We start from the raw sequence: 26926 nt of genomic DNA on the forward strand, positions 1-26926 counted from the left end.
TTTATGACTTGGAACCTTCCAAATCATCATGTGTTCAGTATACCATTGAATATCATAAAAACGATATACTAAAACTGTAACTATATATCATAAAAACTAATAGCAATGTTCCCTTTCTGAAAAGGAATTTAAGAGGCACATTAAGATACAGTCATAGTAAATCCCATCCAACATTCCTCTATGTCCCTGTCACAGTAGGTTGGTGGCACCTTAATTGGGGAGGACGGGCTCGTGGTAATGACTGGAGCGGATTTCCATGTGTTTGATGCCATTCCATTCGCTCTGTTCCAGCCATTATTATGAGCTGTCCTCCCCTCAGCAGCCTCCACTGGTCCCTTGGTCCTGGCTGGGGAAGTGTCCCAAATGGCCACCCTGTTCCCTATATAGTACACTACTTCAGACCAGGGCCCACAGGGCTCTCACCATAAAGGCATAGGGTGCCATTTGGTGCGCAGCCTGGACACGTCTCTTCAGCAGGTCCTATGATTGCAGGTCCTGTCTCTGCCTGGCCGGCTCATCCTCTCTCCCCTGGCATTCTCTGCCTCTGACCCAATTACGGGGGCTTACTAGTGCTCTTCCATGCCGTCCCTAGGAGGGGTGCGTCACGTCGTGCCAGTCTTTTTTCTCTCCGCCATACTCGACACGAGTGGGTTGAGTCACTGAGATGATCTTCCTGTCCTGTTTTAACCTCTGCCTCGTGCGGTGGAGGAGATCTCCGTGGGCTATACTCAGCCTTGTCTCAGGGTAGTAAGTTGGTGGTCTGTTGATATCCCTCTAGCCGTGTGGCGGATGTGCTTTGGAAAAGTGGGTGGGGTTATATCCTCACTGGTAGGCCCTGTCCGGGATTATCATTGGACAGGATCCTCCCCCCCCCCCCCCCCCCCTCTCTCTCACCTGCTGTCTCAACCTCTGAATGCTTGGCTATGAAAAGCCAACTGACATTTACTCCTGAGGTGCTGACCTGTTGCACCCTCTACAACCACTGTGATTATTTTGGTCTCTCTAGGTTTCTAGGTTTTTAGGCTAGCTTTCTGTAACAAGCACTTTGTGACATTTGCTGATGCAAAATGGGCTTTATAAACACATTGAATTTGATTTGATTTGGAACAGTTGTTATTGGACACGCACATAATGCATATTCATAATTCATGCACAGTGAGAGGAAGCTGTAATTTCCGGACCACTCCATCTGCTCTGAGTTTCACGTATTCAACACCTGGCTCTTTGTATTCTCCCTCCCCAGCTTCCTCTAAAACACACTGAATATACTGTAGCCTATTATACAAGCGGGCAATTAACACCCACCCACCCACACACCACAGTCCAGTCCTGCTTACACATAATGTACATTTGAGTCATTTAGCAGACACTCAATTGAGAGAGACTTTTTTTTTCAAATAAGAAGGCTAGAATATCGACATAAAATGAACATTGTACGAATCGTAGCACTAGAATAGCACAAATACTCTTGCACCCCTCCAACACGCGCGCGCGCACACACACACACACAATGGGGGCTTTACACATCTCAGCCAGCAAGCCAAGGCTGGATGCAGATCAAAGGGAATTGGATGGCTAAGCTCTCGGCCCACAGTGTGGAGAAAACATATCCACTGGCTAAAAGCACCTGCCCTTCCGATCCAACTCCCCGGGAGTCTCTGGGACACATGCAAAGCATCACATCCTTCCAGTATTATTAGGTTCACAGCTTGGCCAGCTGGATGATACATGATCTATATGAAAACATCAGTGCTATCTTGAGCGGAATTCCCTTGAAAAGCTGCAACTCCAAACGACTAGATGACCAGTCTCATTCCACAGATGTGTCAAGTCAAGTGCAGATGCATTCCTTCCAAATTGACCTTAGACTTGAACTTTAACTACAGAGCAGGTAGGGAGGAGGGGAGAGGAGAGGAGAGGAGAGGGGAGGGGAAAGGAAAGGAGAGGAGAGGAGAGGAGAGGAGCAGAAAGAGAAGTTGGGAAAAAAAAGAGGCTAGAAAACGTCCTAAGTCCTACCAGCAGTTTGTTCTTGAAGGCGTATTTGGTGCGTCCGGCCGAGTCCTTGATCTCCTTGCTGAACACCAGGGAGATCTCGAACAGGAAGAGATGACGGTCCCGGCCCTTCCGGATCAGAGACTTGGGATCCCACACCTGGAAGGTGTCCTGGATGAACAGCTCTCCCTGCACGTCCAGATTCTCATCGAAACCTGCCGGAGATCACATGGCTCTTTAAATACAGCGACACATTACAGACAGTAGAGTTGGGGTCAATTTGAATTGAATTCATTTGAATTATTATGATTTAATGTTTTATTCAATTAATTGCTTCTCCTTTTCAATTGATTGAGAAATCGTTGAAAATAGACGGCATTTTATTTTGCGATTATTGAATTAGTAATGTCAGTTTACTTCCTGAATTGTCAGACTTCAATTCCAATTGCCCCCAACTCTGACAGAGAGACAACAACCTTACAGCTCTATACTTGTCTACTAGATAGTGTTATTCCATGCTGTGCAGGTCTTACTGCATATTTCCCCACTGTCCCTTAAAGGGATGAGGTCAGTTAGTTTACTTCCACATGAAGTGATGGAACACCCTAGCTAAGGAATGTCCGAGAGACGTTTTAAATAGAATGCAGCACACAGGCCTCCCTCCTGCTGTACCTTCCAGCATGGCGACGTGCATGGCGTCGTTGGCCCTCTTGGGGACACTAAGCATCACCTCCAGGCCGTCCTTAATCTCCCCCTTCCCCTCCTCACAGCAGGTCAGCAGCTCCTGAAACATGGCATTTGGACAATTTTCATCCGTTCCAGTGCGTTGATTGGGTCGCTAAGTGTACAGTTCCTGGCATGCACGTTGAACACAGAACAACAATTTTCCCAGCTGGTTATTTGTTTTATTATTAACATAAGAGGGCTAAGAACAGTAATTTTGAGAAGACATGTCTGGGAATTGTTTCAACGCTATTTCTTATAGCATACACTGTAAAGGGGCTCTCTGTATGCAAGATACCGTCTGCGTCCTAAATGGCACCCTATTCCGCAAGTGCCCTATATAGGGTAGGGCATAGGGTGCCATTTGGGATGCACACCTAAGATACTCCGCGATGAGATTCAGACACATTACTAAGTGCTACTATGAACATATAACACAGAGCTAAGGGGCCAACACACAAGCAGGGGAATCGGACGTCTCTTGGCAAGTCCTTAATGAGATTGATAAGAAAACCCACGTGTACATACTGATGAGATAGAGAGGAAGCGACAGGGGCGGGGAGGAGGGAGGGAGAGGTGGAGGGAGGGGAGAGAGGGAGTGAGAAGGAAGAGAGAGAGAGAGCGAGAGAGAAAGAGAGAGAGAGAGAGGGGTAGAAGGGGAAGAACGCTTTGATGTTCCATATTTCCTGGGGGAAGTGGCCTGGATGATAAGAGGCCCAGTTTCCTCCTTGTCCAAATCACAAATGGCACCCTATAACCTATATACAGTCATGACCAAAATGATTGGCACCCTATAACCTATATACAGTCATGACCAAAATTATTGGCACCCTATAATCTATATACAGTTATGACCGAAATTATTGGCACCCTTGAAGATGAACAAAAAAAGACTGTATAAAATAAATAATACAAAATACTGAGCTACATTGTATCCTAAAAAAAAAAAAAAACGTATATTAATACAAATGCTCAGAGAAAAATATCTTATTTAACAACTCATATTTTTTCTCTCAAAAAGATACGGGTCAAAATGATTGACACCCGTTTTTAATACTCTAGCACCCTCCCCTGCTAGGGTAACGGCACTGAGACTTTTCTAAAATGTTTAATGGGATTGGATAACACATTGGGAGGGATCTTAGACCATTCCTCCATACAGAATCTTTCCAGATCCTTGATGTCCTTCGTCTGCGCTTATGAACTACCCTCTTCATTTCAAACCGCAGGTTTTCAATGGGGTTCAAGTCCAGAGACTGAGATGGCCATTGCAAAATGTGGATTTTGTGGTCAATTAACCATTTCGTTGTGAATGTTGATGTGTGCTTCGTGTAACTGTCTTGCTGGAAAATCCACTTGCGGCCAAGTTTCAGCCTTCTGGCAGATGCAACCAGGTTTTTGGCTAAAATGTCCTGGAACTGGGTAAAGTTCATGATGCCGTTGACCTTAACAAGCACCCCAGGACCAGTGGAAGCAAAATAGACCCATAATATCAATGATCTACCACCGTAGTTTACAATAGGTATGGGGTTATTTGCATCCTTCTTTCAACGCAAAATCCACCACTGGTGTGCGTGGCCAAAGAGATTTATTTTCATTTGGGACGCAGACCTTCTCTGCCATCATGTTCCCTACCTTGAGTAGAAGCTGGTACTTAGTGATCCTCTGCACTGGCTTGATAAGGTACGAGGAGATGGAGTTAGCCAATCCGTGTCGCTGCTGGATTTCCTGCACACAGAATTTATGACGTCATGATGACTGAAACATATTGACGTTGACATTGAGATACTTTAATGTGTTCATAGCCTATAATCAATCATGTGTTCGTCCCAAGTGGCACACTATTCCCTATGACTATAGAGTGCACTACTTTCGACTGGAGCCCAATGGCCACCGTGCACTGTAAAGTAAAGAGGGTGCCATTTGGAACGGAAGCCATAAGACTGCGCACTGGAACGCAAAGAAACAAATGGCCGTGGGTAAGCAAAAAAAATATGACTCCTGTTTAGCATTGAAATAAATGGCTCATTGGCACCACCTACAGGTAGAAGAGGACAGAGAACTCATACACTTACATCGAAGAAGCTTCCAGCATGCTCCAAGATGAGTTGGCTGGAATCCGGTTTGTTTTTACAGTAATTGACGTACATGTGGAATTTATCAGCCTGAAAAAACAGTATGGGAAAATCCTGTCAAATTCAAATGACTAAGCATCTATGTTCTTACATGCATATGTGTCTTTCTATAAACTAGGGTACCTGTGAGCCTTTCTTATAAGCTATTACAAGGTTATTCATAATAATTAGCCTATTCTTATGTGAATACATTAAGACATAAGGAGGGAACATAGATACATTCAATATAATTCATTAGCTGAATCAAAACCTGTTTTAAACCCTTTCTCATGCCTTGGAGTCTTCACAGATTAGCCAGAAATCGTGTGACATAAAACACAAACTTCCTTTCCTCACATTTTTGATACTGTTGTTTGTCTTGTAACATTTAACAATTGACGCATTTCACAGTTGAATTACACATTGAACTTGATGCTGTAATATTGCTGTCGGACACTTTTTTTTGCGCACGGCGATCTCGGAAGTGACCTGTAACCTCGTAACATTTCGTATCTCCCTGTGTTACGGTGTGATAACACACATATCCAAAATATCGTATGTGATTGCAAAATCGAATGGTTCCAACAGAAAGCGTGACTTGACCATCATTAATAAAACTGGATGGGGTTCTTCAATAATTCATGCGTATCGTTGTTTGAGGAACAATTCATGTCCAGCTGCACTGTAGGATGTTTCTGTAATTTCAACAGCAAAACACTGCAGAATGCACGGTAAAATACCGTAAATGTGTTTTACAGCATTATTGCTGTAGATTGCACTGCGTTGTGGGTAAAATGCCAAAAAAACACAGTTTTAAAAAATATATAATTATTTAACCTTTATTTAACTAAGCAAGTCAGTTAAGAATAAATTCTTATTTACAATAACAGCCTACCCCCGGCCAAACCCTAACCCGGACGACGCTGGGCCAATTGTGCGCCGCCTTATGGGACTCCCAATCACGGCTGGTTTGTGATACAGCCTGGAATCGAACCAGGGCCTGTGGTGACGCCTCTAACACTGAGATACAGTGTCCTCCTCAACCCTGTGCGATCGGTTCCCTCAGCCCTCAGCTGTGCGACATGTGTCATTGTTTTTCAGGCCAGGAGTGTCCATATACCTGCTCCCCACTAACCATTTGCTTCATTTAAACAACATTGTTCCATGATATTGTTACAGTATTAGTAAACCTGTTCACTTTACCAGTAGTATGCAAACATTTGGTGGCACAGAAAGTGTGGTCAAATAATCTGCGGAGTTGTGTAGGCTATAGCAATGTTGTATTAGTTATTAGTATAGTATGTATTAGTATATTAGTATCTAGCGGTCTTATTTTGTATTTGTGCAATGCCTCAACTGATTTCTGAAACTATATTGGATATCTGCTGTAGGTTTGAATCAACCCAAGACGACGAACCTTGAAGATGGGACGAAGTGCATGACAAGGTGGCCCAGAGGAAGCCAGCTGTTCTCAACCCCATACATTGCCCCATTCTTCCAAAATCTCGCTTCTAGCATGATACCGCACGCGATTGAACGAAAACCAAAGTGCGTGAAATAATGTTGTTCTCGAGGCTTGACAGAACATATTTGTGTCTGTGTTGTTACGGCATCGAAGATATTTAGCCTATGTCGTGGACAACATTAAGTCAAGATTCCCTTAAAATTACGGTCTGTGTACGTTAAAACGGTGCAATTGGGAACATGAAAACGGTTCGTTTTTTTTCATTTTTGAATAGAAATGTGGAATGCCAGTCATTTGTCAAGTACACAGTCAACACTTCCTGTTCTTTCAACGTAGGAGTTCACCCTTTTAATTCCATTCTATGATTGTTTTAATTAATTGATTAATAGCTGTCCATATGTGCCACAGTGCCAACATAAGGTGAGAAATCTTTCTGCATAAGATGTAGTGTTTATTGACTTATTAGTGAACTGCTGTCACTGTAAATTGTTAGCTGACTGAAATAGCCTGGCTACCTAGCTAACCATTGGTAATCTTATTCAATGACGCCATAGAGCCAAAACAACAGTATCTATGGTGTCCACCTGTGCCAATCTGTGTGTCCAACAAGCAGGTTAGCATTTTTCATGAATCTTGTTCTGGAGGCAGCTCTGCAGAGTGGAAACTAGCTGGCACAGTCACAAAGTCATAGCCTCCACTACAGTTCGATTTTAAACCGAACTTGAACCCTAACCTTAACCACTACTAACCTTAATGTCTAACCCTTAACTAAAATTAAGAGCAAAAAGCACAATTATTTTCATGAATTTTTACAATATAGCCAATTTTGACTTTGCAGCTTATCTAAGGGGAAATTGCTCAGTTCTGCCTCCAGGACAAGAGTCATGACAATAAACGTCAACCTCTGTCCAGCAATGGAGTGAAACATCCAATCAATGCCTCAAGTGTCGTGCTGAAGGTCCACCACAAACACAAGGGGTTGTGGGGTCCTGTCCAGAAACAACCTCTAGCTAGCCCCTACCCTTAGACACTAGTGGAGATCTGAGAGGATTGGACAGGTGTAAGCAATACCCCCAACATTACATCAAGTATATCAGAGGGTAAGATGGAGCTCTCACCATGTCACCACCTGGCTCAAATAGCCGACCAATCAGCCTGTTACCAACACTTAAACTTTTGGAAAAAATGGTATTTGACCAGATACAATGCTATTTTACTGTAAACAAATTAACAACAGATTTTCAGCATGCTTATAGGGAAGGACATTCAACAAGCACTTACACAAATGACTGATGATTGGCTGAGAGAAATTGATAGTAAAAAACGTATGTGTTATGGATTTACACCACTTGCTAAATTGTGGATAAAGAGTTACCTGTCTAACAGAACACAGAGGGTCTTCTTTAATGGAAGCCTCTCCAACATAATCCAGGTAGAATCAGGAATTCCCCAGGGCAGCTGTCTAGGCCCCTTACTTTTTACAATCTTTATGAATGACAAACCACTGGCCTTGAGTAAAGCCAGTGTGTCTATGTATGCAGATTACTCAACACTATACATGTCAGCTACTACATCGAAGTGAAATCACTGGAACACTTAACAAAGAGCTGCAGTTTGTTTCAGGATGGGTGGCAAGGAATACCTTAGTCCTAAATATTTCAAAAACAAAAAGCATTGCATTTGGGACAAATCATTCACTAAAACCTAAACCTCAACTAAATCTCAAGTTGAGGTGACTAAACTGCTTGGAGTAACACTGGATTGTAAACTGTCATGGTCAAAACATGTTGATATAACAGTAGCTAAAGTGGGGAGAAGTCTGTCCATAATAAAGCGCAGCTCTGCCTTTTAACAACACTATCAACAAGGCAGGTCCTACAGGCTCTAGTTTTGTCGCACCTGGACTACTGTTCAGTCGTGTGGTCAGGTGCCACAAAGAGGGACCTCTGAAAATTACAATTGGCTCAGAACAGGGTAGCATGGCTGGCCCTTAAATGTACATGGAGAGCTAACATTAATAATATGCATGTACGTAAATATCTCATGGCTCAAAATGACTTCATCGCTACTTGTTTTTGTAAGAAGTGTTGACATGCTGAATGCACTCATGTGTCTGTTTAAACTACTAGCACACAGCTCGGACACCCATGCATACCCCACAAGACATGCCACCAAAAGTCTGTTCACAATCCCGAATTCCAAAACAGACTATGGGAGGCACACAGTACTACATAGAGCCATGGCTACAGTACATGGAACTCTTTTCCACATTAGGTAACTGGAGCAAGCAGTAGAATCAGATTTATTAAACAAATAAAAATACACCTTATGGAACAGCAGGGACTGTGAAGAGAGACACACATAGACACAGACATACATACACATAATAAGACACTCACTCTACACACACGTACACATGGGTGTTGTATTGTAAATATGTGATAGTGGAGTAGTGGCCTGAGGGAACACACTAAATGTGTTGGGTAAAGTGTTATGAAATGTAATGTCATGTAATATTTGAAATTGTATATAACCGCCTTAATGTTGCTGGACCCTAGGAAGAGTAGCAGGGGATCCTTAATAAATACAAATACCACCCATCAATCGCTCTCAGATCCCCACAATTGTCTAGACTCATGGGTTGTTTCTGAACAGGACGTGGGTATTATGGTAGACAGTCAGTCACACTCACACATTACATTATATATTTTAGTCATTTAGCAGACACTCTTATCCAGAGTGACTTACAGAAGCAATTAAGGCTAAGTGCCTTGCTCAAGGGCACATCGACAGATTTTCAAGTAGTCAGGGAAATCGAACCAACAACCTTTCATTACGTCACAGCCTTATTCTAAAATGGATTACATATTTTTTCCCCTCATCAATCTACACACAATACCTCATAATGACAAAGCGAAAACAGAAACACCTGATTTACATATGTTTTCAGACCCTTTGCCACAGTATGAGACTCGAAATTGAACTCAGGTGCATCCTGTTTCCATTGATCATCCTTGAGATGTTTCTAAATCTTGATTGGAGTCCACCTGTGGTAAATTCAATTGATTGGACATGACAGGAACACACATGTTAATATAATGTCCCACAGTTGACAGTGCATGTCAGAGCAAAAACCAAGCCATGAGGTCGAAGGAATTGTCTGTAGAGCTGCAAGACAAAATTGTGTCGAGGCACAGGGCTGGGGAAGGGTACCAAAACATTTCCGCGGAATTGAAGGTCCCCAAGAACACAGTGGCCTAATTCTTAAATGGAAGACGTTTGGAACAACCAAGACTCTTCCTAGAGCTGGCTGCCCGGCAAACTGATCAATCAGGGAATATGGACCTTGGCCAGGGAGGTGACCAAGAAAATGATGGTCACTCTGACAGAGCTCCAGAGTTCCTCTGTGGAGATGGAAGAACCTTCCAGAAGGCCAAACATCTCTGCCACTTTCCACCAATTAGGCCTTTATGGTATAGTGGCCAGACGGAAGTCACTCCTGAGTAAAAGGCACATAACAGCCCGCTTGGAGTTTGCCAAAAGGCACCTAAAGGACTCTCAGACCATGAGAAACAAGATTATCTGGCCTGATGAAACAAAGATTGAACTCTTTGGCCTGAATGCCAAGTGTCACGTCTGGAGGAAACCTGACACCATCCCTACAATGAAGCATGGTGGTAACAGCATCATGCTGTGGGGAAGCTTTTCCGCGGTAGGGACTTGGAGACTAATCAGGATCAAGGGACAGATGAGCAAAGAGATCCTTGGGGAAAACCTGCTCCAGAGTGCTCAGGACCTCAGAGTGGGGCGAAGGTTCACCTTCCAACAGGACAATGACCCTAAGCACACAGCCCAGACAACGCAGGAGTGGCTTTTGGACAAGTCTCTGAATGTCCTTGAATGGCCCAGCCAGAGCCCGAACTTGAACCCGAATCGAAAATCTCTGGAGAGACCTGAAAATAGCTGTGCAGCGACTCTCCTCATCCAACCTGACAGAGCTTGAGAGAATCTGCAGAGAAGAATGGGAGAAACACCCGAAATACAGGTGTGCCAATCTTGTAGCGTTATACCCAAGAAGACTCAAGGCTGTAATCGCTGCCAAAGGTGCTTCAACAAAGTACTGAGTAAAGGTTCTGAATACTTATGTAAATGTTAACATAACTTTTTTTATCCCCAATTTCATGATATCCAATTGGTAGTTACAGTCTTGTCTCATCGCTGCAACTCCCGTACGGACTCGGGAGAGGCAATGGTCAAGAGCCATGTGTCCCCCGAAACACGACCCTGCCAAGCCGCACTGCTTCTTGACCCAGAAGCCAGCCGCACCAATGTGTCGGAGGAAACACCATACAACTGGCGACCGAAGTCAGCGTGCATTCGCCCGGCCGGCCACAATGAGTTTCTAGAGCGCGATGGGACAAGGACATCCCGGCAGCCCAAACCCTCTCCTAACCTGGACGACGCTGGGCCAATTGTGCGGCGCCTCATGGGTCTCCCAGTCACAGCCGGCTGAGACACAGCCTGGGATCAAACCCGGGTCTGTAGTGACGCCTCAAGTACTGCAATGCAGTGCCTTAGACCACTGCGCCACTCGGGAGGCATGTACATGTTTTCTGTTTTTGCTTTGTCATTATGAGATATTGTGTGTAGATAAGGGAACAAAAACAATTTAATCAATTTTAGAATAAGACTGTAACGTGGAAAAAGTCAAGGTGTCTGAATACTTTCGGAATGCACTGTATATATAACATTCTATTGGTTGCACAAATTTTGTTTAATCATTTAGTTTTGAATCCGTGCATCATTTTGTGTATCAATTCATAAACCACGTGCCATGGAATCGGTACATTGAAAATTACTTCTTTACATATTTTAGGTTTAAGGAAGTGTGTAGGTCACATTCTTTATTGTAGCGCTATGCAAGTTATTTATTTAGGTCCGCCTGCTTGAGACACACTCAGCCATTGCTCTGCTATGTCCGTGCCGTGAAGCAGTCGATCTGGATAAATGTTTTTCTAAGGACCGCTCTTTTGATGTAACGTTGCAGTGAAGTGGATGCCGCCGACCACCAGAGGGAGGCAAATACACGTTTATTCGACAGAGCACGTTTAAATGGCCCTAGGGAGGTCTGAATTGCTTTCTCCTGGCTTATTTAACAGTGGGAAATCAATAAAATAACGAAGGTAAACATATACGATGTCACGGACTGTCAGCTTAAGAGGTTATTAAGGATACTATAGTTAACACGTTTCACAATGGATTTATTAATTACAAAAAAGTAAGAAGTGTTTTTATTTTAATTCTGGTGGCGCGGCGCTCTCCACACACAAGCTTGTTAGCTAGCTGGTCCAACGTTAAGCCAAATCTCTGAAGTTCAAAGACATTCAAAGTTCCTTTATAGAACACGCTCCCAGTGGGTATAATTCTGTAGACCTAATTCAGATCATGCATGTCATAACAAGAAGATACACAGCGCTTCAAGACTCTCCCTACACCCTCTTTCGCTGTCTCCCCACCTTCAAAATGTCAGTAGCATTTCGCTCCCTACACTGGCCTATCCAATGCATGTAAATAGCTTGGCCGCTCCATAGCAAGATACTTTATGCGAAGTTATTTAATGTCGAGCTAAAATATTTATTTTAGAGGTTTAAAAAGGAGCAGAAAGAAACAATATAAACTGTTACTTTTTTTTGGTTCGAACCGGGTTCAGAACTTTATTTTGCAACAAAAAATGATGGTTCTGTTCAGAACAAAACTCTTGGGAAAATCATTTCGGTTCCAACCCCTGGTGTCTATGTTTCATGTGACAATTTTGAATGACATGCTGATGTTTTGTTGTTTCCAGGTGGTGTTATGGTCTCATTGTGCCTATTTAGACTTTTATTCCTGTAACTACACGTGAAGACAAGAAAATCGCATTTAAATGTACGTCGAACCATTTTGACATTTTCACCCTGATGTCACACATTGGCTCCTTTAGTAAAAGAAAGACCCATTTACGTTTAATATATATTACGACAATATGCAATGCTCCCTGCCAATGCATCTTTGCAAGAGAAAAAGGGCATCATAAAATACTGTACATTTGTTTGATTGATTACCAATGTTGTATAAACTAATTGCAAGAAGGTAAACAGCATTCACATGTAATTATCAATCAGAAGGCCACAAGTCAGAAGTGCCCTGTGGGCATTGTAAGTAAAAGACTAACACCATGGTCATATTCACTAGGCACCAAATGGAACAAAACCGATTGAAACGGGGAGGGACTACCTGGGAGTGACCAATAACAAAAATACTAATTTTCGGTTTCCGTTGCAAAACATTTCAATTGTGTGCTCTAACGAACATGCCCCATTGACTGAAAACAGGATGAGTCTTACCCATGTGACAAAACAATGGCCCACATCTTCAGGTAGCTGCTCATAGTTCACTAGCTCTTTGAGGAAAATGCTGCAATTAAACCGCAAAGAGAGGGTTAACAATGAGAATACTCAGTGGTTATCGTAGAACAAGTATTTCCTCAACTAAAACCACATGAAATAGAACTGATTTGAATTGGTCTCATGCACATAACTGACATAACAAGTTGGAATCTCTTTCAAATTAAGGACGTGTCACAGATGACACCCTGTGCCCTATATAGTCGCACTACCAGAGCCCTGCCTTGGTCAAAGGTCGTGCACTATATAGGGCATAAGGTGCCATTTGGGACGCATCCTCAATTTGAAAGAGATCCCTACCTGTTATGGAAATCATAAATCTCCTGGATGTTGCCAAAGATGATGTGCTCCTTGTTGACGATGCCAGGAGGAATCTCCTCCTCCCCACTTGTCATCTCCCACAGGTACGTCTAGACAGGAGGAGGACACAGGAAACAGCACACGCTATCATGTCCTACTACAACCAATCCTCACAAAAACGATGGACTTCTCTTTCTTGGACTCACACCCGCACTTGTTTTTTCCTTCCTGGCACTGATTCTTCTGATAGCAGATTCTACATGCAATAACTGTTATTGGTGTTTGTTTTCTCCTATTATTAAACTTAGTTGAATGCACGACGACTGTAAGTTGCTCTGGATTAAAACTTTTTTTTTTACCTTTATTTAACTAGGCAAGTCAGTTAAGAACAAATTCTTATTTACAATGACAGCCTACACCGGCCAAACACGGGCGACGCTGGGCTAATTGTGCACCGCCCCATGGGACTCCCAATCACAGCTGGTTGAGATACAGCCTGGATTCAAACTAGGGTGTCTGTAGTGATGCCTCAAGTGCTGAAATGCAGTGCCTTAGACCGCTGCGCCACTCGGGAGCCCTAAATGTTAATGGATAACTATAATGTTAATTGTAATTGAAGTACAATGACTGTAGAGTGGTGAAAAACAAAAAAACGTAGAACCTGACTCATTATATCATGAAAACACCCAGGAACCCCCTCTTTAAGTACATACCAAGGCCAAAAGATCCCTGAAATGAAGAGTGTTTAATTGCCAAGCGAAAATGGAAGTGGGAAAGCTTACCTCTAAACATTCATGCAAGTCCCTGACATAGGCCTTCTCAGTCTGAAGGAGTTCAGCCATTATGAACCTGGATAAATACACACATACAATATATCAGCAACCAGCTATGACGTCGTCTGCGTTTCAAACAGCTCCCTGTTCCTGGCATAGTGCACTACTTTTCGATCAGCGCCCACAGGGTGCCATTTGGGACGAATCCGTAGTCTCCTCCCGCATCCCCATTCCAAGACTACCAATGACAACATCTAGCCAGATCACATGAACTGCACCATCAATTGTGTTTTGCTATTTTGTAAACATATTTAGAGTTGCATATACTGCATATAAGAGAGGGATACAGAAGAGAAAGTGAGGGGAGGACCGAACCACTGCCTCCAAGGCCATATCTGGTCCGGCGGCAGCAGGCGACAGCACTACCACTAGACCCCAGCACATCACGGAATGTTAAACATAGGCCTATGCACCTTATCAAAAGCCACACTTGCTTCCTCCGGCGATTTCTCCCTGTTCCTCTGTAGTGTCTGTAGAGTGTCTGTAGTGTGCACTCACTCTTTCTTCCTGGCTGACTTCCTCTTCTCCTCGTTGACCTCGTGGTTGGGGTCGCGGAGCTTCACCTCCCCAGGATCGGTCAGGCTGGCTGGGATGATGTCCAGCTCCAAGTCCTTATTATCCTACCAGATACAGAGGGAGAGCTCAGCACACATCCCAAATGACACCCTATTCCCTGTGTAGTGCACTACTTTATACCAGAGCTCTATGGGCCCTGGTCAAATGTTGTGCACTGCATAGGCGAATAGGGTGCCATTTGGGATGCAGACCTTTCAACATGGTCCATGATGACACAGCACGTACACATGAAATAGGCTTTTCGAACAGACTGTGTTTCAATTAGAGGAGGAATTGATGCCTGTGTGTCGAGATGAGTACTTCAAACTGAGATGTGTTAGGTCTTGCCCCTGGTTTTCTTTGCCCCAAGGTGGTAGAGATACTAGCTACTGTACTAAGCTTTGTGGACGTCTTCCATTCGTAAGAGTCCCACTCACGTGTATTTGCAGGACCATGCTACAGAGGAGGTGACCACTAAGGGAGCTATGACAACAGCAGCAGGTGAAGGACTATACACTCAAGGGAGCACAAATGAGGAATATCATATGTTTGACAAAATTTGTTTCATTCCATACGTCCTTTGAAAACACAGTCGTTAGCAGTCGAAAGACTGAGCCTAATTAGTGACCAGGGATTGGGGTTCGTGTTGATGAATGAGCGTTCACAGCAGGTGGGGTTAGCCCTTAGTCCCATAGGGGCCCTCCAGGGGATCTTACCTCAGAGCTGATGCCCAGTGATTTCTCCAGGCTAGAACGGTACTTCCCCATCCGGAGGGAGAAGTCTCGGTAGCGCTTGTCCACCGTGGTGACCCACTTCTTCAGCTCGGTGACGTGCACATGGCCCTTTTCCACAAAGCTGTCGGCCAGCTGAATGAGGAGCTTCACCTTCTCCTTGGTTTGCTGTAGGAAGCACATAGAGAGATGAGGTGTATAAGTGTGTGTGTACGTGAGTTTGCATAATGTGTGTGTGTATTATTATACGTGTGTGTGTGTGTAAGCATGATCGTGTGTGAGTGTTTCAATCATCTGTAGCATCCACACTCCCCGTCAGTGTCTAGGCGGATGCTTGAGAGAGTGCAAACACGCCTCAGGAGAGATCTCTAACACTTGCTTGCTGCCTGAACCACTGGGCTGTAGACAGGCAGACACAAGGCAGGCTGCAGTGGAAATGTTTGGCTAATATCATACGCAGGTATAGGGTCAGGAGTTAAGTGAGGGAGTCTGAGCAGACTCCGAACAGTAGCTCTAGGGCTGCGTACCAGATGGCACCCTACTCCAAAAGTAGTGCACTACATAGGGAGTAAGGTGCCATTTGGAACGTAGCCTAGATCTGCTTCCCAGCTCCAGGTCCACACCTTGGCGGAGACTCTGAATTCCTCGTACTCCTTCAGCAGTTCCTGACTCCCCTCGCCGCTCTCTCCAGGGGAGGTGTGAGTGGAGAGGTAATACTCTCCTGTTTCCTGGATCCAGTCTAAAGCCTGCGGAGACAGATGGGACAGGGGGGAGTGAAGAGAAGTGAAGAGCTCCCTCTTTCCATATTCCTCTCTCCCTCTCTGCATGCCCTCTATCTTTCATCGGTGGCTGTGCTGGCCATCAAAAATAAACAAAAGCCCCACGTATCCCTGGCTGGGTCTAGTCCAGGGCCAGATGCTATGGACATGCAGTATAAACACAGCACTCGGAGTGCTTGGGCTGCGTTCAGGAGAGCTCACCTGTTTTTTGTTGTTGTTTTTCAATTTGTATTTTTAGGGGGTAGATCAGCTTTAGTATTGCAGATAGATTGTAGCTTCCATCAATGTAATTGTCTGCATCACTTCCAATCACCCATATATATTTTTGCAAATATACATATACATAAACTCAGCAAAAAAAAAGAAACGTCCCTTTTTCAGGACCCTGTCTTTCAAAGGTGATTCGTAAAAATCCAAATAACTTCACAGATCTTCATTGTAGAGGGTTTAAACACTGTTTCCCATGCTTGTTCAATGAACAATAAACAATTAATGAACATGCACCTGTGGAACGGTGGTTAAGACACTAACAGCTTACAGACGGTAGACAATTAAGGTCACAGATATGAAAACTTAGGACACTAAAAAGGCCTTTCTACTGACTCTGAAAAACACCAAAAGAAAGATGCACGGGGTCCCTGCTCATCTGCATGAACGTGCCTTAGGCATGGTGCAAGGAGGCATGAGGACTGTAGATGTGGCCAGGGCAATAAATTACAATGTCCGTACTGTGAGAAGCCTAAGACAGCGCTACAGGGAGACAGGACGGACAGCTGATCGTCCTCACAGTGGCAGACCACGTGTAACAACACCTGCACAGGATCGGTACATTTGAACATCACACCTGCAGGTGCAGGATGGCAACAACAACTGCCCGAGTTACACCAGGAACGCACAATCCCTCCATCAGTGCTCAGACTGTCCGCAATAGGCTGAGAGAGGCTGGACTGAGGGCTTGTAGGCCTGTTGTAAGGCAGGTCCTCACCAGACATCACCGGCAACAACGTTGCCTATGGGCCAAACTCCCCGTCGCTGGACCAGACAGGACGGGCAAAAAGAGCTCTTCACTGACGAGGTGATGGTCGAATTTGCGTTTATCGTCAAAGGAATGAGCGTTACACTGAGACCTGTACTCTGGAGCAGGATCGATTTGGAGTTGGAGGGTCCGTCATGGTCTGCGGCGGTGTATAACAGCATCCTCGGACTGAGCTTGTTGTTATTGCAGGCGATCTCAACGCTGTGTGTTACAGGGAAGACCTCCCTCATATGGTACCCTTCTAGCAGGCTCATCCTGACATGACCCTCCAGCATGACAATGCCACCAGCCATACTGCTCGTTCTGTGCGTGATTTCCTGCAAGACAGGAATGTCAGTGTTCTGCCACGGCCAGCGAAGAGCCCGGATCTCAATCCCATTAAGCAGGTCTGGGACCTGTTGGATCGGCGGGTGAGGGCTAGGGCCATTCCCCCCCAGAAATGTCTGGGAACTTGCAGGTGCCTTGGTGGAAGAGTGGGGTAACATCTCACAGCAAGAACTGGAAAATCTGGTGCAGTCCATGAGGAGAAGATTCACTGCAGTACTTAATGCAGCTGGTGGCCACACCAGATACTGCCTGTTACTTTTGATTTTGACCCCCCCTTTTGTTCAGGGACACATTATTCCATTTCTGTTAGTCACATGTCTGTGGAACTTGTTCAGTTTGTCTCAGTTGTTGAATCTTGTTATGTGCATACAAATATTTACACATGTTAAGTTTGCTGAAAATAAACGTAGTTGACAGTGAGAAGATGTTTATTTTTTTTGCTGAGTTTGCATACATACACATTTATATAAATACATATATATACACATATCTTTTTAAAATATATTTTCCTTTATTACTTTCTAACCCGACCACCCCTCCTCTAATTGGAGTAAACTGGTGAACAACAATGCTTTGGCTTCTACTTCCTGCTTACTATATACGTTTTATGCACAGTCTATTTTACAATAGTTCTATTTGGTTTGTTTTTACTCCTGTCCTTCCTCTACCCTCAACCTCTCCCAACTATTTCTGATGTCCACCCGGTTTGCCATATCTTTCAAACTGTGTTCTTTCACAAACGTTCTGAACCTATATACATTTTACGGACACAGGATGTTTTATGTTAGTTTCTTGTTGTTATTAGTCCCAATCTTCAGCACCATTCAACCTCTCCCATCTATCTCTTAGAACCATCCATATTGGATTTCTATTTGCCATATATTTTTCAAATGTGCTGTGATGTTTCACAAAAGTTCTGAACCTTTCTATTCTCATTGTTGTACACCTGTAAATTGAAAATATTTTTTTTTTGCTAAAAGTATTATTGTAATATTGATCGAGAGACTATGACTTTTCCGATCACCCAGTAGTGCTTTCTGCGGAGTAAGCTTCAGGTAAATATTGCAATTCTTCCGCCATTCTTGGACCTGTGACCAAAAACGAGCTACATATGGACAGTACCAAAACAAATTATCTAATGACTCTGTCTCTTCGCAGCAAAATCTGCAGAGCTGGCAAGGTCGTATCCCCCATATAAATAATATTATATTGGTTGCAAGGATAAATGGAAAAATTCTCATTTTTGAATCCGCCGTTGTCTTGTGTATCAGTTCATAAACCATGCGTCATGGAATCGGTACGTCACAAATCTCTTCCCAACTATTTTGCAATCTATATGGCACGGGTGTCATTTTTGGGGTAAAACTGGTATAGTTTTTTATTTATCACAATTTTCTTTAACCAATTATGGTCTTTAATGCAGGGCTGACAGACAAGTTCCTTACTTTTCCCCCCTTCCACTTTCCTCTTCCACTTTTTTTTACGGTAATGCTGCAATTAGTTGTAATTTTGGGTAGATATAAATAGTATATTTGAGTTTATCCACAATATTTGTTGTACTATTTGTTCTGTCTTTCCTGGTGGATTAAATTGAAATTGCAACCAAATTTCTATGGCTTGTTTGAAAAATAGCGATATTTGGGAGATGATTTCCTTTTCAAATAACTGAAAGTGAGAGGTTGCAATCTGAATTAAGTGAAAAAAGCCATTCTTGAACATAGGGTGAGACATTACTAATTTGCTATAGAACCAGTTCGGATTTAAGTATAACTTTTGTATGACTGAAGCCTTTAGTGAGAGGTCTAATGCTTTAATATTTGATCATGTATTCCCTTTGAATTCATATTCATTATATAAATAGGCTTGTTTAATTTTGTACTTCTTGCCGTTCAAAATTAAATGGAATATTTTTTTTTAACTGTTCGCTATGTGTAGGCAAGACCATAAGCAAAAAGGTACACTGGGATATGACTAGAGTTAATCAGGGTGATTTTTCCACAAATAGACAGGTATTTACCATTCCATGGTAGCAAGAGTGAGATAAATTCTTTCTTTCAGGATATATATACCAAGTATATCCACATCACTATCAGACCATTTTATTGGTTAACTACACGGTAATGTAAAAGTTTTATTTTTTTGTGATCCAATACGTAATATCATAATTTAATTTATCATAATTTGGTAATCCAGAGAGGTTAGAAAACGTATCTAGATCCTCTATGAGGCTGTGGAGGGATCCAAGTTGTGGATTTAAAAGAAAACATGAATCATCAGCGTTCAATGACACCTATGTTTTTAAGCCCTGGATTTCTAATCGCTTGATATTATTGTTGGATCCGATTTTAATAGCTAACATTTCCATGGCCATAATAAATAGATATGCCGATAGTGGACAACCTTGTTTTACTCCTCTTGACAGTTTAAAACTTCCTGCGAAGTAGCCATTATTTACTATTATACTCAGACGGTTACTATACATAACTTTAACCCATTTTATAAGAGATTGTCCAAAATTGAAATGTTCCAGGCATTTATATATAAACTCCAGTCGTACTTTATCAAAAGCCTTTTCAAAGTCAGCTATGAATAGCAGACCTGGTTTCCCATTTTTCCACCCGCAGCACGCGCTCCAGCAGGTATATTTCACTGGTCACCCCCAAAGCCAATTCCTGCTTTGGCAGCCTTTCCTTCCAGTTCTCTGCTGCCAATGACTGGAATGAACTACAAATATCGCTGAAGCTGGAGACTCTTAACTCCCTCACTAACTTCAAGCACCAGTTGTCAGAGCAGCTCACAGATCCCTGCACCTGTACATAGCCCATCTGTAAATAGCCCATCCAACTACCTCATCCCCATTCTGTATTTATTTATTTTGCTCCTTTGCACTCCAGTATCTCTACTTGCACATTCTTCTTCTGCACATCGATCACTCCAGTGCTTAATTGCTATATCGTAATTACCTCGCCACTATGGCCTATTTTATTGCCAGGCAAGCAGCTTGGTGAGAACTGTTGGCGCAATTATTAGAAAATGGAAGAAGTTCAAGATGACGGTCAATCACCCTCGGTCTGGGGCTCCATGCAAGATCTCAACTCGTGGGGCATCAATGATCATGAGGAAGGTGAGGGATCAGCCCAGAACTACACGGCAGGACCTGGTCAATGACCTGAAGAGAGCTGGGACAACAGTCTCAAAGAAAACCATTAGTAACACACTACGCCGTCATGGATTAAAATCCTGCAGCGCACGCAAGGTCCCCCTGCTCAAGCCAGCGCATGTCCAGGCCCATCTGAAGTTTGCCAATGACCATCAGGATGATCCAGAGGAAGAATGGGAGAAGGTCATGTGGTCTGATGAGACAAAATAGAGCTTTTTGGTCTAAACTCCACTCGCAGTGTTTGGAGAAAGAAGAAGGATGAGTACAACCCCAAGAACACCATCCCACCCGTGAAGCATGGAGGTGAAAACATCATTCTTTGGAGATGCTTTTCTGCAAAGGGGAGAGGACGACTGCACCGTATTGAGGGGAGGATGGATGGGGCCATGTATCACAAGATCTTGGCCAACAAACTCCTTCCCTCAGTAAGAGCATTGAAGATGGGTCGTGGCTGGGTCTTCCAGCATGATAACGACCCGAAACACACAGCCAGGGCAACTAAGGAGTGGCTCCGTAAGAAGCATCTCAACGTCCTGGATTGGCCTAGCCAGTCTCCAGAACTGAACCCAATAGAACATCTTTGGAGGGAGCTGAAAGTCCGTATTGCCCAGCGACAGCCCCGAAACCTGAAGGATCTGGAGAAGGTCTGTATGGAGGAGTGGGCAAAAATCCCTGCTGCAGTGTGTGCAAACTTGGTCAAGAACTACAGGAAACGTATGATCTCTGTAATTGCAAACAAAGGTTTCTGTACCAAATATTAAGTTCTGCTTTTCTGATGTATCAAATACTTATGTCATGCAATAAAACGCACATTAATTATTTAAAAATCATACAATGTGATTTTCTGGATTTTTGTTTTAGATTCCGTCTCTCACAGTTGAAGTGTACCTATGATAAAAATTACAGACCTCTACATGCTTTGTAAGTAGGAAAACCTGCAAAATCGGGCAGTGTATCAAATATTGTTCTCCCCACTGTATATCTCACTAGGTCAGGATATTTAAGCCTCCATATATCCACTAGTTCCAATATATCAATGACAGTCATGATTTCCTTAAGAGCATGAGGGTGATAGTGTGTAGTGTGATTTCCTTTATGGTCCATTGAGGTATTTAAAACAGTATTAAAATCTCCCACCATGATAATAGAGTCTTGTAGGGTTGATAATTTATTATATATACTTTCAATGAAGCGTGGATCATCATTATTTGGTCCGTAAAGGTTAATGACCCATATCTGTTTATAGTCCAATAACATTTTTAAAATCATCCATCTACCTTACGGATCTGTTTGGACAATTTGCACATTCGGGTCAAAATGACTGTTGATTAATATCACTTTTGAGTTTCTTTCCCCATGGGAGAAGTATATTTCACCCCCCCCCAGTCCTTTTTCCACACAGTTTCCTGTAAACAATATACATTATATTCCTTCTCTTTGAGCCAGGTAAATATTGTTCTTATTTTCTTCTTATCTTCTAAGCCATTACAATTATAACTGGCTATACTTATATTCCACCATTTACCACAACGAGATACACGTTTCAAATCTATTTATCATGAATATATGTTTGTAAATGTACCATTAAAAAGTACCATAGTGATTGAGAGTCCATCTAGCTCACCTGTTTGGCGCTGCGTTCGAACACCACGTACTGCTGGCACTGCTCCAGGCGCCGTTTCTTCATGGTCCAAAAGTGCAGAACCCGGTTCTCCCTCTGGAGCAGCTCATTGAGGATGGCTAGAGAGGAGAAGGAGACCAGGGAGCACAGAAAGAAGTTAGCATATCGTCAACACAGTGGTTTCAAACACAACCCAAACTAGACCATATAGAACATATAGTCCATAAGAAACTAGAAGTTCAACTGAACGTAAAAATAAATATGTACATTTCATAAAGAAAAAGAGCAATAAAAGAGTTAGTAACAGTAAAGTATAAGGTCTGGTGCTCAGTAGTCAATATATGTGCTTCCCAAATGACACCCTATTATTCCCTATATAGTTCACAACTTTTGACCAGCGCTGGTCAAAAGTAGGCGTGCAGTGAGTCTGGGGAGACGCACTCCACAAATTGAATATAATTATTATTAGCTACTATAATGTGAATAGGGTGCCATTTAGGGTGCCATTTGGGACACAACCCATGATCGTGTAATAGGGCTGTTGTGACTGACCTTTAACCTGCTGCTCGGGTCCTCTGGCGTGGCCTGAAGCACCAGGTATACCCACGTTGTTCCTGTGGATATACTTCAGGAACACCTCAGCATTTCTCCTGGCCAACGTGCATGCCTGGGACACAAGAAGGGACATTGTCGAAACAGGATCATTGCAACGGACGACATATCCACAACTACCATCCAGAATACATTGAAACTGAGGTTAAGATATTGCATGTGTGACATCATAGACACATCACTGTCAACATGGTTATTCGTTTTTAGTTGACAACAAGTAAAGTGGCATTCACAACATGTCTTGCAAGAGGTGGACATGTATTTCAGTTCTGTAAAGGGAAAATCAATATGAATCCTAACGGCTACGTGTTGCAGAATACAGATGTGTCCCACTGAAGAGAATCAGGCAGACAGAACAGCCCGAGTTCATGGTCTGTGAATATGCAGCAAATGAATGATCCACAGAACATGGGGCTGCGTCCCAAATGGCACCCTATTCCCTATAGTGCACTACCTTTGTCCAGAGCCCTATGGGCCCTTGTAAAAAAGTAGATCAAAAGTCGTGCCCTACTGGTGTTATTCCATGCAGCACTGGTGTCAGTTTTGGGAGAGGTATTTTCATCACCCTGGGTGATTCTTAGGAGCTGGGGGAGTTAGGGTGAAGTTGCCCCTAGCTATTCTTGGGTCAGTTTTGCATTTCTCTTATTTGGGGAAGCTGATCTGTACCGTTGGGAAACTTCATGCTCCTCCCTGCTTTCACCTAGGTATACATCTAGGATCAGAATCCCCTCCCCCAAGCATATCCTTAACCATTAGGTTAAGGGGGAAATGCATAACTGACCCAAGATTAGCGTCCAGGGGCAACTTCACCTTCCCTAGGAAGGAACAAACTATTGACGATGTCAGAAATGCTTCAAAAGGGTGATGAAAATATAAATCGGCATTATTCTGGTTGGAGGCAGAGGATGAAAATCTGTCTACGAAAATAAGTTCTGTATGGAGGTCAACGAGAGAGTGGCGAATTTGGTCAACAAAAGATTTAACAGTTAATTTGCTACGAGAGACTTATTTGATCGAACATAACGTTCTTAATAGTTAGTTTGTCACGAATGCACTGATATAAGTGGATGCACGTGGCATTTCATCAACTTAAAAATGTAAAAAATAAAATATATAGAGTTGTGCCTGTTGTTCACATGTATATCTGCCCTCTCATTGGCAAGAATTGTCCATTCCAATCTCACCTCATGTATTTCCATTGTTAGAGCGGTCATTCAACTATCTTGTCAATATAATAGAACATCTTTGTTGGAGGTAAATACAAACACAGCAATGACGATCTTGTTTGTCTAAATCTGCTTCTCATTCTGTACATGTGGTATTCTGAAAATTAAAGGATCGAGTAGAGCAGAGAGATGCAGAAGACGGAAGAAGAAGACAAAAAAGGAGAAGGGAAAGGAATGAAATGTTAGCAACACTAGCTAGTTACTTTTGAAAGAGCTGTTTTAAAAGCCTTTTTAGCTAGCTGGCCTGCCATTAGCTAGCTAATGTTAGCTAGCTCGCTAATGTTAGAAAGCTAGCTAATGTATTAGCTTGCTAATATTGCTCTCGCTATTTATTCTGTAACATTAGCTAGTTTCAAGTGTACATTGTATTACTGTCGTCCTTACATAGTTAGTGATACCACTGAATTTTCCCTGGAAGTTTTCCATTTTGATTCTAGCTAGCAAGCTGGGTCATTATGCTGTTATGCATTTGCCGCATTTGGGCAAAAGGAACAAAGAGGGGTGGCGACGATTCTTGATCTTGAGTCAATGACCCAGCTAGTGTGGCTACTAGCTAGTTAGCTTCATCTGTTTGTTTGCTAAGTTTGTAGCTAAATGGGATTGCTAGCTAGCTACGTATTTATCTGTACTGTAAACTAGCTAATTGTCTGTGTTGGTTTATTATTTCAATATTATTATTATTATTTCAACACGATGTACCGCCACAGACAAAGGAGGCACAGGGAATAGGGAACCATTTGAGACACAACCATGTTGCTCTGCTGTACCTTGAGGAAGGCTTCCTTCTGCTCCAGGTGTTTGCTGATGAGGGGGATGACATGGTCCGTCTCGGCCATGGCTCCCAGCTTGTCATGGCCACCACACCAGTCCTCATCTCTCCTGTACTCTTGCTCCAGACTCTCCAGCACACTGCACACCTGAGGAGGGCACAGGGGTCTCAGTTAGTCTTCATGCTAGGTTGGACACAATTTCGAGGTGCCATCACGGAACAGGACATTCTACCAATATGCAGCCTTTTCTATAGGGACAGGATGACAACATGGAGGCCATCCAGGCCACCACCACCATTTGTCTCAATGGATGGGAAATGCTCGAGGTGGTTCTTGAGTGATTCCGACACACCTAAAAACAATTCAGGGAGCGCTATGTGGGGGTGGTGTGGACACACACCTGCTCAGAGGTCTTGTAGAAGGCCACAGAAGCGTTGACCAGCTTGAGTCGATCCTCCATCTTGAGCATGAGCTGTTGCCAGTGCATGGCCACCTTCTCGGCGCAGGCCCGTATGCCGTCCGGGTCAAAATGGCCTGCCTGGAGCATGACCTCAGCCTTCTGCTGCACCTGCAGGGCACTCTGGTGCGTCTTCTGGAGGGAATTGGCATGGAAAAGGGACTGGGGGGGGGGGGGGGGGGGGGGGGGGGGGGGGACACAGAGAGAGAAGGAGAGAGAGGGGTTGTTTAGGTTCAGGGTAAGTGACATGACAATGTTACATGATCATGTGTTAAAATTAACAGAGTAAATATGATGTTTTTTACAAACTGAACATGTGCCAAGACTTTATATATTAATTTGCGGAAATGGGTTTTCTACATAGTTGTTTTTTTGGGGCTGAACCATAGGTGAGGCATGGTAATGTTAAACCATTTTTTTCTAAAGACTTGATATATGCCAGTCCAGTCTAGTCTGGTGCTTGCAAGGCATTCTGGGAGCACGGGTATCCTTTGGACGTCATTAACTATGTGATTAAAACCTTCCAATAAATTATGATTTCAATTTGATGTTTGGTTTTATTAAAAGAAAGATGCAAAAATATGAGAGGCTTGAAGATAAGTGACATTTCATTAGCTACTTGTCTGGAGCTGTCGAAAGATACTGTCACACTAAGAATAAATGCAATTATCTTTCCATATGGCCTCTCCATGTCTAGGTCCCAAATTGCACCCTATCCCCTATGAAGTGCACTACTTTTGACCATGACCCTGGTCAATAGTAGTGCACGATATAGGGAATAGGGTGCCATTTGTGACGTAACTTCGTCTGCAATTCTCTCATTTTTCCTCATCTCATATATACTGTGTACAAAATATTAGCAACACCTTCCTAATATTGAGTTGCACCCCCTTTAGCCCTCAGAACAGCCTCAATTCCTCGAGGTATGGACTCTACAAGGTGTCGAAAGCGTTCCACTGGGATGCTGGCCCATGTTGACTCCAATGCATTCCACAGTTGTGTCAAGTTGGCTGGGTGTCCTTTGGGTGATGGACCATTCTTGATACACATGGAAAACTGTTGAGCGTGAAAAAAACAGCAGTGTTGCAGTTCTTGACACACTCAAAATCGGTGCGCCTGGCACCTACTACCATACTCCATTCCAAGGCCCTTAAATAGTTTGTCTTACCCATATACCCTCTGAAAGGCACATATACACAATCCATGACTCAATTGTCTCAAGGCTTAAAAATCATTCTTTAACCGGTCTCCTCCCCTTCAGCTACACTGATTAAAGTGGATTTAGCAGGTGACATCAATAAGGAATCATAGATTTCACCTGGTCAGTCTGTCATGGAAAGAGCAGGTGTTCCTAATGTTTTGTACACTCAGTGTATGTTGTCCTCTAGAAAGAGTATATTCAGTTGTAGCAGTGTCAAATGGCATTTTTTTGTTTTTTGCTTAGCTAGGTTGCACTACATCACAAAGGAAAAAATAAATCAGAATTGAACAGAAATGCATTTTTACAAGTCTATTCAATCTTACAGAATTACACCCATAGAGGCAAACGACCACGTTGTGCTTTTCCTGCCAGCACCAGGCCTGATTTACAACTATAAATCCACCAGAGAAAGCTAATACAGGAGAAAAGGAAATAAAGCCGTCAAGAGTAATTCAACATTTCTGCACTTACACAAGAATGAGCACAGCGTTTAACTTTAAGTTACTACTTAATCAAAAAACATTACAACTTATGTGCTATCATACACCCAAAAAAGGAGGAATTGTTTCCAAAGGGAATAC

General features: G+C 43.1%; 1 protein-coding gene across 4 annotated transcripts in view; it reads right to left on the bottom strand.

Moving 5' to 3' along the window:
• LOC110504150 (kalirin-like) overlaps positions 1-26926 on the bottom strand; it is a 257148-nt gene that overhangs the window by 60839 nt on the left and 169383 nt on the right. For all 4 annotated transcript variants that reach the window (XM_036974283.1, XM_036974281.1, XM_036974280.1 and 1 more), the window contains exons 17-30: positions 25088-25306; positions 24685-24834; positions 22632-22746; positions 22083-22198; positions 15780-15902; positions 15142-15324; positions 14369-14490; positions 13820-13886; positions 13038-13147; positions 12678-12747; positions 4791-4880; positions 4351-4443; positions 2665-2776; positions 2017-2207 (exon numbers count right to left, since the gene is read on the bottom strand). In XM_036974283.1, coding sequence (XP_036830178.1) covers positions 2017-2207; positions 2665-2776; positions 4351-4443; positions 4791-4880; positions 12678-12747; positions 13038-13147; positions 13820-13886; positions 14369-14490; positions 15142-15324; positions 15780-15902; positions 22083-22198; positions 22632-22746; positions 24685-24834; positions 25088-25306 — 1761 coding nt within the window. The remainder of the gene's footprint in view (positions 1-2016; positions 2208-2664; positions 2777-4350; positions 4444-4790; positions 4881-12677; positions 12748-13037; positions 13148-13819; positions 13887-14368; positions 14491-15141; positions 15325-15779; positions 15903-22082; positions 22199-22631; positions 22747-24684; positions 24835-25087; positions 25307-26926) is intronic.

The sequence above is a fragment of the Oncorhynchus mykiss genome, chromosome 3 (genome assembly GCF_013265735.2).
Source record: "Oncorhynchus mykiss isolate Arlee chromosome 3, USDA_OmykA_1.1, whole genome shotgun sequence".
In the NCBI taxonomy this organism is placed as follows: Eukaryota; Metazoa; Chordata; class Actinopteri; order Salmoniformes; family Salmonidae; genus Oncorhynchus; species Oncorhynchus mykiss.